Genomic DNA, 21,051 nt, shown 5'->3' with positions numbered 1-21,051 from the left:
ACCCCATGTGAGAGAGCAGAATCAGCCCAGAAGTATTATTGTTAAGTGAGGTATGTGCCTATCATTTGTTTAGTGGAGAAATACTGTAGTATCTGTGATATGCATTCATAAAGCACCTACCCATGTATCTTGAAAGGGGAAAGATTTCCAGTGAGGCAGATATTCTGGGCTTTGCTGCTGTGAACTGTGGTCCCAGTAGTGTGAAGCCTGTAATAAATGGAAACTCAAGACAAGGCCTCTATTAAACACTGTCATTTTATTTTGATTATGGATAGATCTTTTATTGCAAACAGAAAAAGTTTATTCACTGCAAAGTTTTTATGCCTGGTGAAAAGAATGAGCAGTTAGAAAAACAATGTTAGATACATGCAAATCATAATGAATTTTGCCAGCTGTATTTAAACGAGTAGCAGAATCTCTTACAAGGTATTTTCTTGCATGTGGAAGGGAAGCAGGTTGGGAGTGTAGCAGTGTTATGGGGCTAGTGCCAAAGGGAAGCTTGAAAACTCTCTGAATGTATCTGTACCTGTAGATGAAGCCAAAAGAGTTGTCACTCACACCCGAGCCCAGGAGACGATGCTGTAAAGCTATTCAAAGAACAGGACACAAACAGAAAGCCAAATGGCTACATTTCATGCCGGGAAATCAGGTTTGGTCCTTTAAATGTACTGAAATGCTCTAGAAAGATGGGTCTCCCTGCACATTCCAGCTCCAACCCCCCCTGAACTTTGGGGAAGTCAGGATCCAGGTGCAAAGCCAGCAGTGCAGGTCCCCTCTCCATTTGCTATCAGAAATTCAAAACCGTTTCTCTTCTAAAAATATCAGAAACAAAGCACTTCTGGTTGTTGGGGGCAGGGACAGTCAAGTAACCTAAAAGACTGGTACAGGCCTTACGGGTCTTCAGTTGGCTTGTGCCTGCCCACCCCGGAATGGCAGTGTATTAAAAAATTTCCCCAGGAAAACGTTTGTTCATTTTTCTTCTATAAACATTCCATATTGTAATAAATATGTTAGGAACAGTTCTGTCCCTTTTACATGTACTAGAGGTGGGCCTGAACCAAACCCTCGAATTCAAACTTTGCAGATGGTCCCAACTTCTGCTCTCAGTTACAGGGAGGTAAACTCCAAGTAACTTCACTGAAAGCAATGGAGTTATTTACAGTAGGGGGAGTGGTAGCCAAACTCTAGCACCAAATGTGCTCTCAGTACTGGACATCTTGCCGCTCCAACTCCTGTGAGGCCAGAGAGTGAGACAGCCTCCCTAGATTCCAAAGGGTGGTGGTAAGGAGCAAGAATGTGCAGTGGACATTCAGCCCTGTACATATGCCCAGCCCAACAACTATACTCCAATTAAAACAGGTCTTACGGAGCACGTTCTCCTTGTGCTGACCCCTCTGCACAGGAGGTGAATTTCATCCTTACTGGCTGGTGCAGGGAAATATTCCCCGGTTGTTTTGTCATTGACCAAGGATGCTACTCTTCAATGTGGTTTGAATTCAGAGTGGGGATAGGTTTAATTTGGTCTCCGCAAGAGTCCTCCTTAGGGTGGCAGCCATTTACCCATCGTTTACAAGAGAGAAAACTTTAAAACCAAGATTTTGCTAGATTCAGTAAGAATGATCTTGTCTCAAAACAGAGAGCTTTCCTGCAAATTCTGTGTGCTGTTTTCTTCTCCTTTTGTGCTATTTAAGAAACTGGCATTACAATACCTTGGCGATATAGATTTTATTTTTTTTGAGAGAGAGAGATAAAAAGCACAGCTCATTGCTAATGTTTAAAAATACGTGGCCAGCTTTATAAAAGATAAGTATACAACTTGATCACATTTTTATGTTCTCTACGAAATGAAATCGGTTGACATTCATATGATGAGAGGAAACTGAGGCAACAGTCTAAAGTCTCAAAGCATTGATTGTGTAGACATCTGAACATGTAAATCAACACTTAATAAGAACCTTCATAGGTGAGGTATCAGTTTTAAAGTGTCTCTTTTCAAAGTATCCAGCCACGTGACACACAGCTGAACATCATGTCTGAGCTGCCTCACAAGCAGGTTCCTGCTCAGAGTCGCATTTATTTGTCAGCGTCCCAACCTCAATTGTTCTCTCTGTCATCAGCCGTCTGGTGCCTGCATTGTTGATCTTGTCAGGTTGGTTTTCATCTTCGTCGGCTGAGCACAGATCCTCTTGACTCTCCGCCAGGCCCTCTTGGCTTTCCAAGTCACTCATCTGGCCCTCCCCGAACTCCAGAATGGTTGGCAAGTTGCCTTGCTTGGGACATCGTTTCTTGAGGCTGACCAAAAAGGGCTGCGGCAAAGAAAAGATATCCACGTTGTTGCCCAGATCAATCCACGTCACGCTGGAGAACTTCTTGGGGTCCTTCAGTGTTTCTGTCAGGTCCCGAAGGATTGCTTTGGTGAGTCTGTTGCCATTCAGGGAGAGAGTGGTGAGGTGAGGCAGGGCACTGAGGATGGGCAGAAGTTGAAGGAACATCTCATCAGTCAGCTCCGTGAAGCACAGCTCCACATTGTCAATGTGCTCTGAGCTGTGCTGGAGGTATGAGATGATGCGGTCCAAATCCTTCAGTGTCAGAGGGATGCCAGAGAGATCTACTGTGTTGTTCTGAGGCGTCCCCACCAGGATAGCTTTCAAGCTGCAGAGAAACACAACGACAGACAAACGGTTAACATGGACACTCATCATTTTGCTAATAAGCATCACTTCTTGTGTGCTGGCAGCTTTGTGAGAGACGGTGCAATGACTCATTCAAACAGGATACATAACTGCTGGCAACCCCTCTCTGTCAGGCCTGGATTTTTTAATCCGATTTTGTGTGCAGGCTTAAAGATGGATGGCAGCCAAAACCAATGTATTCGAAGATTGTTGCTGCCTCCTGTTTCAATTACAAGCCTAAGGAAGCTTTCTTCTGGGAGTCCCTTGCAAGGTCCTGGAGGTGAACATTCAACTGCTTTTAAAATGACAAAAATGGAAAGACTACGAAGCATTTCAGCAGAAAAACAGGAATTCTCGCTTAAGTGCCAAGCGTGAAAATTTGTCACTCATCTGTACATTGCAGAGCACTTCGTCAAAGGGAATAAGCTTTGCTCTGTTTTACAGGTGGGGAAACTGAGGCACAGAGCAACGGCATGGTAGAGGCAGATCTAAAAGCTAGATGTCCTGACTCCCATTTAGTACTTCCAGTGGTTTATGAACAATAACTATTATTAATCTTTTGACTATGGTGACGAAGGCTATAGAAAAACCTTAGTAGATAAATTAGTCTCATGATGCTCCTGTGGATGCTGATAAGCATCTCTGCCAGATTGGAGTTATAAAGATCAGCATTGCTTTTAAAGTGCTGCAAGGATCTAGCTGTATCAGTGGCTGAGGCCTTAACACTAATGAATTAGGAGGCTGAGGGAGTTCTATCAGTGTTAATCACTTGAGAAATATTAGCTAAGCTGGCACATCTGCCACAGTGATAGTGCCAAATCAACCCACTGTGCATATGGCTCTGACTCTCATCACACTCTGAGCTAAAGAACAGTTTTTTCGAATTTACCATTGACATTGCTGGTGTTGCCAGCTTCACGTTTTGCCTTTAATTACCTAAGGCCTCTGTTCATGACTTGCTGTGTAAATTGAAATGTAAACCCTTACCCTGGCATTTTAGACTCTGAACAATGACTCAAGGGGTCTACACTGTGCAAAAAAAGTGTTCTAAACTTGCAATATCTAACATGTGTGAAAAATAGCAGTGACTATACAGCAGCTCTGTTGAACTCCACTTGAGAGAGAGCCTTCAGGAGAAGCTGGGATTGAACCTAAGCTTCCGTGTCCTTACTGTTGTTTGAACCTGAGTTAACTAACATATCTTTTATTGGCAGGTTAGCCATTCCCTGAACACTGAAAGGGAGTTTGGAACTCCCTTTGGTTGAAGAACTAGTAACTGCATCCACTCTAGTTCTATTTACTCTCTCAAAACCATGGGTTTAAACGAGCCCATCTCAGTTACCTTTACTTTCCTTGGCCCGGGATGTGATACTGAGGGCTGCAGAAGTTAGGGCCTTTCTATTCAACGAGACATCGGGGTAACTTGGTCTGCTGGTGATAAAGAATATAATGCTTTAATTCACTGGCAGCACAAGTCCGCGTGCCCCCTTGCAATATGATGCATGTGCAGGGGAACACTACACTAGTTTCTTGGGTGGTGTGGAAGAACCTATTAAACTCTTCCTCCTTTAAGAAAAAATGTACTTCCTCCATAATATTTTATATAGTCTGTTCCTTACCTAAGTCTCTCAATGGAGACTGTGGCGTCTAGAAAGCTACTTGACTAATCAGTTGGTTGAAACCCCAATATCTCACTGAGCAGAAGGCTGCAAACTCCTACAGCCCTTGCTAAACTCCACTACAACATTTCATTGTGACCTAGGTGAATAGTTCCTTTTGGGCAGCAATGCCTTTGGGGGTGCACTTCCAAAGTTATAACAGGAAGAATTCTAGATATTCTTGATGCTGTTTGTGCCTTTATGCCATTGACTTCCTTAAAGTTCAGTCTTCCACAGGAACTCTACACTGAAAGTGAAAGGGAACATTTAGTGCTCAGTGATGCCTGTTGCAATACAGAGAACAGCAAGGACGAGGTAGAATACAGAGTATTTCACCCCTCTTGCAAGGAGCATTCGCTGTCTTGAGTTCCCCTGCCCTACCCTAGAACCAGGCAATCATCCGGGTGCATTGCTAGCCTTCTGGCCAAGTGAAATGGAACAATTGCCAAGCTCAAGTATTTGCCTAACTAGCATGCTTCCCTTGAAACCAATGAAGGCAACGGTGCGGTCAGTGACCTCAGTGTGAGTGTTCTGAAGTGCGTGCGTACCATAAACACAATCTCCTGTCCACTAAAGGGCTGCCCGCTATAAACCAGCTGGTTTCCTCTGTTCTCTCCTTGTCTGCACCATTCCTTACTTTAAGGAGGAGCCAGAGCTGAGCAGTTGGGGACACCTCCAGAGACTGCTGAAAACCATGTGCTGCTTCACGCAGCGATTCGATTAGCTGCCCCCTCGACTCGATCTGACCTTTTCTCCTGGCTCCTAGCAGTGTGCGCCATTGCAAGCAGCTTAATTAGGCCTAAGCCCAGACACGTAGCACTAATGAAGGTTCCTAAATGAGATCTGAAGGGGCAACACAGTGACATTTCAGTCCTCCTTTGCTGGTCTGTTTCTTACTCTGGATGGATGCCCGGCCTCCCTGGACCACAAGGAGAGCAAGAGTGGAAGCTGGAACGGAGAGCCACGGACCACCTCCAGGCAATCAAGATGTCTGGCTTTCCGCAGCCTGTCATTTGCTGGGATTATTTACTACCCATTGTGGACATAGCACAACTCCAGAATAAAGCAGGCCTTGCACCCCAGAGAGAGAGTGCTGAAAACTTTCACAAGCCGTCCCACTGACGGTAATAGCGATTCATCCAGCGAGAATAAGGAGTTAGCTCTCTGGTCGTTGGTGTATTTGGAATAGGGGTTAAATATTTCACTGCTTTTTGGGAATAGGGGCTGGGAGCCCAAGGAATCCAAGCTGGAGAAAGGAAAGAGATGCTGTAAGAGCTTTTATTGCCATAAGCTGGCATGGTTGCTTTGCTCAAGGAGACGCAAAGCCCCACGTGAGCAGATATTCCTGAGGAAGTGGCAGCCAAAAAAATGTTATACCCCATTCTCTCCGATCTTGATTATGCCACTTAGATCAGTGAGTCTCAAACTTTTTTCCTGGTGACCCCTTTCACACAGCAAGCCTCTGAGTGGGACCCCCCCCTTATAAATTAAACACACTTTTTTAAATGCTGGAGGCAAAGCGGGGTTTGGGGTGGAGGTTGACAGCTTGCGACCCCCCCCCATGTAATAACCTCGTGATCCCCTCAGGGCCCCAGTTTGAGAACCCTTGATTTAGATGGTTCAGTTTCTGCTGCAGACTCCCTCTGCCACCTTTATTCTGTCCCCCAGTGGTTGTATCACCAACAGGAACCATGGGAGGGACGGGACTAAGGACTTTTTACCCCCCTCACAAAAGACCGCTGTTGCTTGAGTTAAAGAAGACTCTTTTTGTTAGTTTCAGCTGCGTTATGGCTCAGCCGCTGTAGCAGTGGTTCTCAACCCGCAGCCCAATCAGCACGCAGGTGCGGCCCATGTGACAGCCTCAGGGCCATACAGGTAATATATGCATTGTGTGGATGTGGTCCCCAATGGTAAATAAATTAAGACCCCCTGCTCTGTAGGCTGCAGCACGGAAGAATAAGATCACACTCTTGAGCAGCCCTGACACACACGAGGCTGTATGTGATAATGTAACAGACAGGACTAGAGAATAGTGGTGTGTGTGAAACCGAGACATCATGCTGTTTGCAATTCATGCCGTCACTTAGTCATGTAAGTGACTGTTAGAATGGCAACCTGTGCATGCCCACGCATGCTGTCTGGGGAAGAATAGTGTCGTGCATGGAAAATGCAGCGTGGCGGCAGAATGGCTGTCTGCAACTTGTCGCTGTAAAAGCTTTGTTTGATGCTGCTTCTCCTCAGCGGAGTCTTTATCCTGAGAATGAGACACAAGGGACTGGACTGCTGATCTCTCTCTCTCACACACACACACACACAATGGGCTCTAATGGGAAAAGCCTGAAGCCCTCTCACAGCACAGACAGCAGCACAAACTTCTAAGTGTTTTTGCTTTAACTCTTGTCTCTGACACTAAGCAGTGGAAGCTGTGCAGAGGGAGAAGACGAATGATCATTAACTCGAACTCCAGACAATGGAAAGGTGACTGGTAGCATCTTTGCCATCTCCTTATGGAAAGCACTTGAGAATGTATCATTACAAAGATTAGAATGAAACTATATTCTGATGAGAGAAAAATGCAGACAGGTATAGAGGATTTATCCCGACCATGCTGTACATGAGTAGTATCTTTAGAATAATACACTCCTCCTTCAGTATACAGAAGTTACCTGCGGTCTCTTTTTTAGTGAATTTGATGCACATGAAAGGTATCAAATGGACAGGTTTTTTTTAACCCTGTGTGGGGCACTTTTTTTTTTTTTTTAATTCTTATTTGTCCTTTTAACCACCCTCTGCTTGTCACCATTTCTAATGTAAATTTACAGTACTGCTCTCAGAATAGCAAGACATTACAGGTACTGGTTGTAGACACTACAGCCATCCGTTATCGCTACAACCCACCTGTAATGTGGGTTGAGACTCCAGAACCTACTGCTTTTAAAACGCAGCGCCTATCACTTGAGCCCAAGGCAAACGTTAGTTGGCTGCATTCAGTACTAGGACTGCTCCTCTTTGGGCTGCAGCCATTGTGCTCACATGCTTGAGTGCATTGCCCTACTATAATGGTGTTTGTGTGTCTGCTGAGCTACTCTTTAAAGTATGACTTTTAATTGCTGTCATAAGGGTGCTGGATGGTTGAATCCTGTGGTCAGACCACGGCCAAGCTTCCCTTATGCAGCTTTGCCTGTCAGCCTCATCACTGGTGTGAAGTGAATACCCGTAGGAGAGGGCAGTTCAGTCTCCATGTCCCATCGTAATTTTGGCTTCTCTGACTACCCATTATGCTACTTTGTCATTTGGGACACCTGTTGAGGTGGGATCTTGACTGAAACTATCCAACTTGCTTCACATATGCCACCCGCACAGTCACCAGAGGGTCCCTAGTGACCCAATCAGGATTCAAACTAGAACGCTGGAGGCGAAAGGTTCGGGTCTCTTCATCTGCTCCAGTGATAGGCCCATTGGTAATGGGACCTGTCAATACAGGCATTTCTAGTCTCTTGCTCTAACTGCCCAGGTTTTAATACTGCTTCCTTCCCTCTCGTAGTATGTCAGGAAAACTTAGAGATCCTCTGAAGAAAGGTGCGGTGTATAGTAAATATAAAAGGTTATGCTCTCTTACAGAGACAGCCTGGGCTATATTTATTTTCAATAATTTAGGCTTACTGGTCTGGTCACATTGGCAACCTTGCGAGACAATCTGTCCCCTAGAGTTAGCACTTGCCATGGTTGGCTCTGTGTTATGCCACACAGAAAGCAATTCTCACAAAGCTGATCTGTTTTGTTTGAGCCTGAGGGTTTGTCTATGATTTGATTTATCACGGTGGGTGATCACACTCTGTTCCAAGAATACTTATTGAAACGGACGATCGGCTTGAACAAGTCAGGCCAGAAACTTAATGGGGCAGTGGGGGTTAGTAGAAGATGCATCTGATTCAGTAGGTTGTAATTTTGATTCAAGGTATGAAGGCAGCTGATTCAATTGGCGATGTGGCTAAGTCAATGGTGGATCTATATTTGCTTTAGCCGTATGTATGTTTGAAACAAACTGTCCAGGCCACTCTACAACCTGTCTGTCTTCCATGTTGTGGATGCTGTCACATTTCAGAGCAATGAGATCTCTATTTCCCCCTCAGTGGTCCATCAAGGGCACCCCCTCTTCGGCTTCCAGCCGTTTCCCTTCTTGGGTAGAGACCCATGTCTCTCCCTTCTGACTGGGGTATTTCCAGGCACACAGTGCTCATCCTTCACTGTGTTAGTCTCAGCCCAGGCAGTCTTTCTCTTCAGAGACCATTAACAGTAATTGCTACAGACATAAGGTACCACACACACACACACAGCACTTCCTATGCAAACCTACTTTATTTTTATGGTAAATAGCACTACAGAGAAAACACATTAAAACACAATAAAAAGAACCTCCGCTCATGCTACGCACTTACTGGAGTTAACCCCAACTCTAACATGGGCTCTGGCAGTTGGCAGTCTGTCACAGAGGCCCCAGGCAGTAATGGAGTTGTACTTCTCGTGGCACTCTGATACCATGCGTTCTACCTGGCTCCGTAGGAGTGCCCACAACACTGCACCACATACCACTCTACATGCTGGGTAGTCAGAGGGGCGAGTCCTCGGGACGTGCACCCGCAATTCATTTTGCAGTGCAAAAAAGGGAAGCTGAGCCTCGGACATTGTGAACAGGTACCTCTGAAATCCTGTAATACAATGTCACAGCCGCTCGCTCCTTTACCTGCCTAACTAGTAACTAAAATCTGATGGCCTCGCCATCTTGTAGGTAAAGGCTGCTGCTTTGAAAATCCCCTTCACAAGGAATAAGTGTGTTCGGGTCCCCGTGTCTAGCAGGCCACTGCACTATCCCATGCCTCAGGTAATTGAAGAATCTGATTCTACTGTGGGGAGAGAGAGACAGGGACTCCTCCAAAGCAGAAAAATATCCTCACTTCCTGGGAAGTGAGGTGATTTATCCATTGTTAGTGATGACTTCACATCACCAATGCCCTGGGCTGGGCTTGAACTACCCGTTTGGAAGAGAGGGATGCTAAATCCCAGGAATCCCTGAGCCATCTTTCTCACTAAACATGTAGAGCATAGATCTGCGGCAGGCTAACCATGTGGCTGAGAATGAACGAGCGGCACACACGCACGCACCCGCTCACTCTTGGAGGGGGCGGGGGGCAAACAGGAAAAGCAATGAGTTCCACTGTTGACAAGAAACATCTGACAGACTGGTCAGAGAAGTCCGATCTCACAGGTCTCCCATTCCTTGGCAATGCTGGATTGTTCCCTGGAGGCTGTTTAAGGGGGCTTTGTTTTCATTGTTCCTTTAAAATGTTTGTTACAAGGAAGAAGTAAAAATTGATAGGGTGAGAGATTAAAGCCAACTTCCATTCAGGGGTTTGGCTAAATACTGGATCAGCTTAATATTTTCAGTTTCTATTTGTACTTAAAACATCTGACTAATGCAACTTCAAACATCTGAATGCCACAGCTGATCCTGGAAGGGAGCTGGCTGATGTCACACAACCTCACCAGGTCAGCTGAGATTTCAGTAATAACTCTGCAAAGGAAATTATGCAGTGGAAACAAGCTGCTAGCCTCTTATTACCTGGCTGCATTAGATTAGTCGTCTCTTGTAATACTGCTTGCTAGGGGAATACCTGACAGCACAGGAGAATTAAAACATTTTGTCTTTTGTGGCTCACCAGTCTCTTTATGGATCTGCGTGGGCCAATTCAACGTGTGTGTGTGTGTCAAACTGAACTAAACAGAATCTCACCCAAGCTCGGCTGTGACATTTAAGACTCCATAAGAAATCAAGCCTTCCGGGCAAATGCTTCCCATGGACATCTAGACTATAGAGTCTGGGCTCTTCAGTGTGAGCTGCTACAATAGACTCATGCAATCAGTTAGTTGCACAAACTGATTTCTAAAGCTTTATTATTATCCACAAGTGATGGTTTGGTGGCCTATACTCAGACTTTGAATATTGAACCTCCCTAGAATCGTGAATTTGACTCCTCATTGGTTCAACTCGGCCCTTGTAACTCCCTAACTCTGCTCCCTCTGAAGTCAATGGGAGTTAAAACCTCCAAGGGGAGCAGTGGGGGCAAAAAACCTCACTGGCTTCAAGATTGTGTTTGAAAAGTTTATGGCGGGTATGTGATGAGCTGGCCTACAATGGGCAGGTGGCCGACCGGTGACTGCTAGCAGCAAATATCTCCAACGGCCGGTGCCACTAGATGGGGAGAGCTCTGAGTTACTACAGAGAATTCTTTCCCAGGTGTCTGGCTGGTGGGTCTTGCCCACATGTACAGGGCCTAACTGATCACCATATTTGGGGTTGGGAAGGAATGTTCCCCCTGGTTCCCATTGGCAGAGACCTGGGAATTTTCGCCTTCCTCTGCACGAGTCACTTTTATAGGTTTAAACTAGCATGAATGGGGAAGACAGAATATTCACATCACCTGTTTAGAAGCAACCTGACGAGTCACTAACCTCTCTGTGCTCCCATTTCCCATCTGTAAAATGGGATAGTACATTTCACCTACCTCCCCATGGGTGCTGAGAGTCATCATTAAGGTCTGTGAAGTGTTTTGGAAGCCTTGGCTGAAAAGCACTTTGCAAGTGCAACCTTTACTACTAACCTCCAGTGTTCATTCTATAGCTCTTAGGTTTATCACGGGTTCAAGTGACTATTTCGCAGTGCACTGGCTGATGGTTCGGCAGGACGCTGGTGAAGTAACTTCAGTTATTTTATATTGACAGCAATTATCCACACACAAGGGCCAGCTGCTGACTGACCTTTTCTAGAGTCTCATTAGGTTAAAGGCGGCTTTGTGAGCACCATCTTCTTACCCATCGCAAGAGAACACTCACGGTGTACTAAAGCAGTGCAACATAAGCAACCAAGTCATACATCTAGGTGAGCTCCAGGTGCGATGCTGTGCCTAGATAAGGCTAATGTGATCACAGGTTGTATAAACAGGAATATGGAGTGGGGAGGTTATAATACTTCTGCATTTGCTACTCGAGTGACCACTACTGGAATACTGTATCCAGTTTTGGTGTCCTCAGTTCATAAATTGGAGAGAGTTCAAAGAGCCATAAGAACGATTAAAGAACATCCCTTCTAGTGATAGGCTCAAGGAGCTCCATGTATTCAGTTTAACAAAGAGAAGATTAAATGGTGGCTTGATTGAAGTACCTACACAGGGAACCAACAGTTGATAATGGATTCTTCAACCTAGCAGACTAAAGGTACCCAGTGGTGTTCCACCTATTTAGGCAATGCGTATACTGCATGCTCCAAAATTTACAAAAAATGTGGATTAACTGGTAGCCTGGGTACTCTCTAGAGCCTTGCATCCAGTCTCATGGTAGTTCACAAATATTCATGAATAAATTAGTTTCCAAGCTGGCATGTGTGACGTTATTGATATAAATTGGGACCATATAGAACAGGGGTCTCAAACATGCGGCCCTCGGAGCTCTTCCCTGCGGCCCACGGAGCTCCCCCCAGTTACTTCCTGTTGCCGCCAAACTCCCCTCACCCCCTCCCCGAGTTATTTTCTGTGCCTAAGCTCCCCGCGCGCTGCTCCCCAATGTTTGGGGCCGGGTCTCTCCCCTGGCCCCACCTGCCGCCCCCACGCGCCTCCCCCCAGTGTCTCCCAGCCCCCACTTGCTGCCCCCTCACCGCCCGGGAGCTCACGCTGACTCCACTCCTCTGCTATGCCGGCCTCCGGCATCACCTGCTGCCGCAGGGTCCTAGCGCCCCCCTGCACTAGGGCCAGGGCAGGCTGCCCTTCCCCTAGTCCTGAGACTCTCCAATGCCCCGAGCCTCTCCAATGCCTCAAACCCCTCACCCTCAGCCCCACAGCCCTCACCCCTGCACCCCCTCCTATCCCCAAACTCTGTCCCAAAGCCTGCACCCCCCACCCCCTGCTGCAGCCTGGAGCCTGCACCGAGCACAGAGCCTGTACTCCAGACCCCCTCCCCCACCCAAACTCCAGCCCAGAGCCTTAGGCAGTAAATCTAAGTGCATGTTTTGTCCTTTGAGTGAGGTGCATTACTGAGTGTATATATTTATTAAAACTGCTTGGAAATGACTTCGTCAAAAAAAAGAACACTCATGGAAGAAAAGAGAGTTTTCCAAGACAAATGGGAGAATTTATATTTTTTCACAGAGGTAAAAGATAAAATTCAATGCCTTATTTGTCAGCAAACGATTGCTGTTCCCAAGGAGTATAACGTGCGTCGGCACTATGACACGATGCACCGTGAAAAATATGATGCATTCACCGGAAAAATCGGAGAGGAAAAAGTTCAGCAACTTAAAGCAGCATTTGCCAAGCAAAGAAATTTATTTTCAGGGATTAACAAGTCTAGCGAAGATTCAGTAAGAGCAAGTTTTGTGATAAGCGAAATGATAGCTAAATCATCGCGACCTTTTACAGAAGGCTTATTCATAAAAGAATGTCTTATGAAGGCCAGTGAAATTTTATGTCCTGATAGGAAGAAAGTTTTTGAAGGCATAAGCTTGTCTGCAAATACAGTTGCCTGGAGGATAACGGATTTAGTTGATAATGTGCAAAAACAATTGATTCAAATGGCAAAAGACTTTGAAGTATTTTCAATTGCTCTTGATGAGAGTACAGATGTATCAGATACCGCACAGTGTGCAGTGTTCATTAGAGGTGTGGACTGCAATTTGAATATAACTGAAGAATTGCTAGACTTAATGCCACTGAAGGGTACCACAATGGGACGTGACATATTTCAAGGATTGGAAGAGTGCATTGAAAAAGCTGCGCTGCCATGGAACAAACTCATATCTTTGGCTACGGACGGTGCGCCATCAATGTGCTCTGAAAACATTGGTGTGGTTGGATTATTGAAGACCAAACTGAACAGCCTCAATATACTAGGAATTAGCTTCACCAGTATACATTGTACTTTGCACCAAGAAGCCCTGTGTAGTAAAAGTCTACAAATGAAAGAAGTTATGGATGTAGTTGTTAAAACTGTTAATTTTATACGTGCACGAGGGCTGAATCACAGACAGTTCACTTCTTTTCTAGCAAGTATGGACAGTGAATATGGGGAACTTCTGTATCACACTCAAGTTAGATGGCTGAGTCGTGGAAAGGTTTTGAAGCGTTTTTTTTGCACTTATAGAGGAGAATGATTCCTTCATGAAAATGAAAAACAAGGAGGTTCCACAGCTTGCTGATTCCACTTTTATCTGCAACCTTGCTTTTCTAACAGATGTAACTGATCACCTGAATGCACTGAATTTGAAACTTCAGGGTAGAAAACAGGTGATAACACAGATGTATGACAGTATTAAGTCAAGCTTACTTTATGGGGGAAACAGCTGACGGCTGGCAATTTGGTCCATTTCTCAACTCTGAATTCCTTAGGAAAAGTTGAACCCAAATCCTTGAAAGAATATGCAGAGATCATTTCTAACTTACACAAACAGTTTGATGTGCGGTTTAAAGATTTCAAGGCACTTGAACCACATTTTCAACTTTTTTCCACACCATTTGCTGTTGAAATTGACAATGTTGCAGAGGAAATGCAGATGGAGTTAGTGGAGCTTCAGTGTGACACGATTTTGAAGCAGAAGTATACAGATGTTGGAATTCCAGAATTCTACAGGTTTCTTTCACAAGAAAGATTTCCCATGTTATTCTCTGCTTCTGCAAGGATAATGGCAATATTTGGAAGTACATATATATGTGAACAGTTTTTCTCTTCCATGAAGATTAACAAATCTGTGTTAAGGTCAAGGCTCACTGATGAACATTTGCAAGCAACACTGAGATTGGTTTTGTCTCAGGATAGCAAACCTAATATTGATGCTCTGGTTGATGCAAAACACTGCCAGCTAAGTGGCCAAAATTAGCACTGATGTTTCACATTACAGTTAAAGAAGTTAACTTTTTTATTAATAAATTGACTTTTAATAGCATACTATATTTTAATACTATATTACTCTTCATTTTTTTTTTCTGCCTACCTCCAGGCGCTTCCCGCCGCCAAACAGCTGTTGGTGGCGCTTAGCACTTTCCAGGAGGGAGGGGGGGGGGGGGGGAGGGGAGCAGCGCGCTTAGGGGAGGAGGTGGAGAAGAGACAGGGCAGCAAGGGGGCGTGTCAGTGATGCCGCCCTCAGGCCAATGCATTAGTCCTCATGCGGCCCTCGGGGTCATTTGAGTTTGAGACCCCTGATAGAGAACATGGGTTGCAACCAAGGTCCTGTAGTGGCACCAAATCTTAGGTAAAGGGGGGGGGGGGGGTCATATAAGGTGTCTAAGATCAGGTTATGGGTTGCTGGTTATGATTATGCTGTCTGTATCATTTTGTAGTTGAAGTTTAAGTATTGGTTCTTATGCTATTTAGCTGTACCTAGCCTGCTTAATGTCAGCTACACAATTGACCCATGGAGAGAAGGCAGACATGCCTTGTGACTCAGCAAAGTATGCAGGGACTGGCCCATGTAACTCCAGCCTCCATTTTGCTGTAATTTTCCACAGTAAGGACAAAGAGGTTCCTACACCTGGAAAAGCCTATATAAGGCTGATGCTTCATCTCCATTTGGTCTTCAATCCTGCTTCTACCTCTGGAGGGACTTTGAAGCTCTACACAAGGGACTGCTGACCCATCCCAGCGGGGGATGTTCTCCAGAGACTTGATTTGAACCTGCAGTTTATTCCATCACTGCTACAAGGCTGAACTAAGAACTTTGCCATCACTGTATAGAATTGATTCCATTTAATCAATTCTAGTTCTCATCTCTACCTTTTTCCCCTTATGAATAAACCTTTAGATTTTAGATTCTAAAGGATTGGCAACAGCGTGATTTGTGGGTAAGATCTGATGTGTATATTGACCTGGGTCTGGGGCTTGATTCTTTGGGATTGAGAGACTTGTGGTTAGCCAGTGGGGTGAAACCAAAGCCCTTTTTTTGTCTGGCTGGTTTGGTTTGCCTTAGAGGTGGAAAAACCCCAGCCTAGGGCTGTAACTGCCCTGTTTGAGCAATTGGTCCTGAATTGGCACTCTCAGTTCAGTCCTGCCAGAACTGCCTTGTCACAGCATGATTGCCCTGGGCTCCTGAACAAATATTGCCACCTCTGTAGTCAGCTGCCTGTCCCACAGGTTAAGTCAGAGGACTAGGGAGAGTACAGTTACTATTCCTGTGCTAAAAGCATAAGGGCAGTTCCTTCCTGCACTGTCCCAGGAGCCCCCTTCCTCCCCACAATGTTGTGATGACTGAGAACTCCCTGTTGTGGATTGTAGCCGGACAAAATCAAAAACTCGCCTCTCTCAAATACTCAGATAATAAGTTCAAAGCTTTATTAAAAGCCTCCTCTCCTGCCACCAGACTGAGCACTCCCCTTTAGATCCAACCCCCCCCTTAATACTCTCATCTCATTGTAAAAAGGACAAAAAGCCCCTTGTTCTGTTCCCCTTTGTTAAAACTAATTCTTTAGTGGGCCACTACCAATTCTGCAAGGAGGGTGGGCTCCTCATCTAGTAGAGTCTGGAGTTTTTTTGTAACAATAGCAGATTAAAAGCTGTAGTGAAAGAATTTTTATTTATTATTAAAATCCTCATAGGGCTTCAAAAAGAGCTGTAATAGGCTGTTTTCTTTTATGGGCTTGAATCCAAAAGCCGAGCCTGTGTTGAATGGTAATGATGCGTCTCAGCTATTACCTGTGAATAAACTTAAAGCAACACAGCAGGAAAAACATTACAAACTTGGTCTGCTATATAAGAGGAAAAACTAGAGGTATACCACTGTCATAAACAGTTAGTTAAGGTTTTTGTCTACCTGTAAAGGGTTAACAAGCAGTACCTGTGGACACCTGACTAGAGGACCAATGAGGGACAAGATTTTCCTGTTCTTTGTTTTTAGAGGGACCCTCTTGGGAATTAAGAGAGTCTAGTATTCTTATACTTTTATTTCTGTGATAAGTTTAGACCCTGTATATTGTTCCATTTTGGTTACAGAGACAGTGACTTTCCTCAGAGGAAAGGGGAGGGGGCGGCATCCCTCTGTAGTTAGATCCTGGTATCATTTAATAACTAAAAACACAGGAAAATATCCTAACTGTTGCTCCAAAGCCCTGTAGTAAAGATATCTCACTAGGATCCTGTATGTGGGATAAAATTAATAATTAGACCAAAGTATTGTATAACAGGCAATGTGTGTTAATTCTTGGAAAGAAGTCTTAGCTTCCAGTAAGCACTGAAACAGTTACCAATCATCTGTTTAAAAAGGTAACACAGTTCCTACAAACAAAACAATGTGGGAAACAAAACCTGTCATATTATATATACAAGCAAACCGGGACATGTTAAGAATTGCCACTGCAGAAAGCTCTTGGCATACTAATGATACTACCCCTAACTGTTTGGTTTATTTGGAATGTGCTATTGAATAAATAAAACAAATGTATGCCAAGCTAGAGCCACAGGCCCAAATCACCTCCCAGTATTTTCTATTATGTGGACTAAATAGCTAGCAGTCCTTTCTGAATAGCAGAAAGGACTATTTGTATTCTCAATCTGTTCAGACAGCTGTTAACTTGTTCCTTGGCTGTTGGTGGCTTTCATTCTCTGGTGAACTAGGCCATTTTTAGATACCAATCCAAATTCTCCCCAAGTTAGTTGAGGGGGTTGGATCCATGGGGGTTTTAGAGCCTTAATTTTGTAGAGCAGGGATCATCTGTAAAAAAAATAGCAATACTGTGTTCTCAGGGGGGCCCTGCAATGCCTGCCCCACTTGCTTCTTCTTAAAAGCAGAACAATGTCTGCTTTCCTTCTGAAACCCAAAACCAGCTTGTAACCAAACACCTAAGCCCACTGGATTTTTGGCCACAAGGTGATTGAACTAAAAATTATTAGCTTATGTACAGAGCCTATGTTGTCAAAACTGAAATGCTCTAAATAGCACAAAGTTTGCCCTCCCCTGACAGGAATCTCCCTGTGGCACTGAAATTACATATAGACTATAATTTGAGAAGTGAAGGGGATGGAAGCCATAATGGAGAAGCTCACAGCTTGGCTCTTCTGCATGTCCCCAACTGCCCTCCCTGTGCCCTGACTGTCCCCAGGACTCCCTGCCCCTTAGCCGCCCCCCCCCGACTCTCACCCCCGGCTCCCGCCTCACCCGGAGCCTCGCTGAACAGCTGCAGCGGGGCCTGAGCCCGGCCCAGCTCCGAGCCGCGTGGGGAGGGGGGCGGGGCTGGGAGCTCCACGCCGAGGCCTCCGCTACCCGGGAATGGGACCAGGGGTGTCTCACCCACCTGCGCGCGCCGGGCCCGGGCCCCCACGGTCCGGTCGGTCTTCCGGGTCGGGTCCCGTCCGGGCAGCCCCGCTCCCTCCTTCCTGCTCCGGAGGCAACAGCCGCCGCCGCTCCCCGCGCGGGGGCCGCCCCCGGCTTTATGCCGCCGCCCGGCCCCGCCCACCCAGCGCCGGCCAATGGCGGCGCCCCGCGCGGCTCCCCACTGCGCATGCGCGGCTCGGGCGGCCGCGCGCGCGCTGGGGGGGGGGGTCGGTCCCTGCGCCACGGACTCATCGGGGGGGGGGGCCCGGGGGGGAGCTCCGCGCACCGACTCACCAGCTGCCGGGTCTGCGCTGGGACCCATCTCAACTCAGTTCCCCACAGCCAGGCTGAGCCCCCTGACCCAGCCAGCGTCGTGTCTGGACGCTGCACCCGGGACACCTATCTCTCCCCCCCCCCCCCCAGCTCCCCACACACTAGGGACCCCTGCCAGGTGCAGGGGGACACCCCCCTGCAAAGCAGGTAAACTGAGGCACAGCCAGTCGCCCCCACCGGGAGTCTTAAAATCTCTCCTACCCTCCAGGGAGTTTTCCACTGACTAACCTGGAATTCCTGCTTTAAAACCGCTCTTCTGGCAGGGCAGGTTGTTATGGCTCCAGTACAGGACCTCTCTCACAGGAGTGGAAGCTTAATCTATGTGGGTGGAGAGGGACTATTTGAGTGCCAGACTGCTCTTATTCAGTTCTGCTTTTCATGCATTTGCTGACACGCTCTTTCAGGGACAATTAGCGATACCATACACCATCACATTCTCTGTTCCAGACAAAACAACAGGCTAATTGTTGTGCTTGCTTATTTTCCCAAGGCAATCCTACTACTGTGCATGTCTAGTGCCTAAAACTGGAGGAAAAGATGTAACAGTACTTGAGGTGGGAGCATTCATCAAAGAGAATTCAATAGAGTTTGGAAAGAAATGCAAATTGCCCTCTCACGAACTACTCTGTGCATTTGGGCATGCACTGGGTACAAGAACCCTAAGCATTCCCTACTTCTCAAACAAGACGGTGGCATCAACTAAAACCAGTGGCCATATTTCGGATGGAGGCCTTTCACGTTGAAGGCTGGCCGGCGAGCAATGGATGAATGGTGTGGGCAGCAAACGGAGCCAGTCCTAACAAGCCCGTTGAACAGTTTGGGTCTAGCAGACACCAGGTTACATCATCTTTGTCCATGCCACATAAGATGGGGCTTGGGGATGGTTGTTTCAGTTCTGCCCTGCACTTGGAGACTGTTAGCAAGCACATTCATCCTCCTTTTGATTTGTCTGCAGGTCACAGATGCTGGCAATCAACTAAGAATCTCCTCATGTACCAACCTGGTGTAGAGGATGGAGCGAGGCATGCACCGTGGTCTCCTCTCCAGAGGCCATGTTCAGGTTTGTGACCTGCAAGTTCAGCAAAACCTAAAACCAAATTTCTTTGGCATCATCCACCCTTACTCAAGTCCATATTGTCAGGGAAGGAAACGGCAATAGGAATCTCTCCCCCAAGAACCTAGCATTCACAATAGGCATCCTTAAAGCTTCCCTCTCTTCAGAGTGCTCAGATCCCTAAGAATCATCTTCAACACAAGATGCTACCAGCCTACATATGTCAAGGATCCATGTGCCTGCCATACTTTCAATGTTTTGTCTCCTTTTCTTCCAATTCCAGATAATCATGGACTGGATGAATGAAAGTGACATATTGTTAGTATCTGCCATAACCTGGCTTTCAAATTCTAATTCACATGCTAGAATCATCAATAATGAGGCAGTGTTAACAAATATTTCTGTTCTGTAGTTGGGGAAAAACAGATGATATAGTTTCATCAGATGGTGATGTTAATATTCTTCCATTCCACAGACATTTTAAAATCAACAGGTCCAGATAACTTGCATACACAAGTTGTAAAAGAGGTGGATGAGGAACTGACTGGACTGTTAATGTTGATTTTTTTTTTTAATGCATCTTGGAGCACCAGGGAAGATCCTGGATTCCAACATAATGGAGCAGCTGATACGGGACTCCAATTAAGGAAGAGTTAAAGAAGGGTAGTGTAATGATTTCAAATCAACATGGATGTGTGGAAAATAGATCCTGTAAAAATATATGACATTAGCTTGAATGAGATTACAGATTTGGTTATTAAAAGGTAAAAGTGGTGACATAATAGACTTCTGTAAGGCTTTGACTTGGTACCCCATAACTGTTGGATTAAAAAAACCTAGAACTATATAAAATGAACATGGCACATGTTACATGGATTAAAAAATAGTTAACTGATAGGTCTCAATACGTAACTGTAAATGGGGAATGGTCAGTGAGTGGGTGTATTTCCAGTTGGGTTCAGCAGGGCCCTACAGTTGATAAGAAGTATTACATATGACCTGGAAGAAAAACAAACTCATCACTGAAAGTTTTGCAGATGATGCAAAGATTGGGGAGGGGTAAATAATGAAGAGCACAGGTCATGGATTCAGAACGATTTGGATCGCTTGGTAAACTGGGCGCAAGCAAACTAAGAATGGCTGAATGTCGGCCACACTTACAGAATGGGGGACTCTGTTCTGGGAAGCAGTGACTCTGGAAAAGATTTGGGGGTTGTGGTGGATACCCAGCTGGACAGGTGCTCCCAGTGCAACGCTGTGGCCAAAAGAGCTAATGCGATGCTAGGATGCATAAATGGGAGTCTCGAGTAGGAGGAGAGAGGTTATTTTACCTCTGTTTTTGGGATGGATGCGACTGCTGCTGGAACACTGTGTCCAGTATTCCACTATTCAAGAAGGACGTTGATAAATTGGAGAGGCTTCAGCAAAGAGCCATAAAACTGATTAAAGGATAAGAAAACCTGCCTTATAGTGATTAGCCTATAAGTATATGTAGATGTGTACAAATATTTAAATAATAGGTTCATCGGGCTAGCAGAGAGAGTTATAACATGACCCAATGGCTGCAAGTAGAAGGTAGCCAAATTCAGACTGGAAAGAAAGCATACATTTTTGAGGGTAATTAATTGTTGGAACAATTTACCAAGACTTGTGGTGAATTCTCCATTACTGAACATTTCAAAATCAAAGTGAGATGTTTTTATTTTGGAAAAGATCTCTGGCTTATGTTATACAGGAGGTCAGACTAAATGATCCCAATGGTCCCTTCTGGCTTTGGAATCTATGCTAACAGTCCTTTTAGTTGCGGGAAGGCAAATTAAAGCATATTCTCTCTACCCGTCCCCTGTAAATACATATCTATCGGCGGGAATGTCTTCGGTCTTTAAAATGTGACAAATGCATAGTAATTGAAAGAAAACGGAACTGCTGCGGGACCTGCAGATGCTAATCAAATAATTGCAAGAGCCCATGAAACCGAAAGAATGAACG

The 21,051-nt window shown here is 45.6% G+C and overlaps 1 protein-coding gene across 1 annotated transcript in view; it reads right to left on the bottom strand.

Annotated features, from left to right (window-relative positions):
- Positions 1-237: 237 nt before the first annotated feature.
- Positions 238-21,051, bottom strand: part of LRRC75A (leucine rich repeat containing 75A) — a 187,760-nt gene continuing 166,946 nt past the window's right edge. The window contains exon 4 of the mRNA XM_044993719.1: positions 238-2,652. Coding sequence (XP_044849654.1) covers positions 2,028-2,652 — 625 coding nt within the window. The 3' untranslated portion in view covers positions 238-2,027. The remainder of the gene's footprint in view (positions 2,653-21,051) is intronic.

This window comes from Mauremys mutica, chromosome 19, assembly GCF_020497125.1.
Source record: "Mauremys mutica isolate MM-2020 ecotype Southern chromosome 19, ASM2049712v1, whole genome shotgun sequence".
Classification (NCBI taxonomy): domain Eukaryota; kingdom Metazoa; phylum Chordata; order Testudines; family Geoemydidae; genus Mauremys; species Mauremys mutica.
This window is presented reverse-complemented; position numbering and strand designations above follow the sequence as displayed.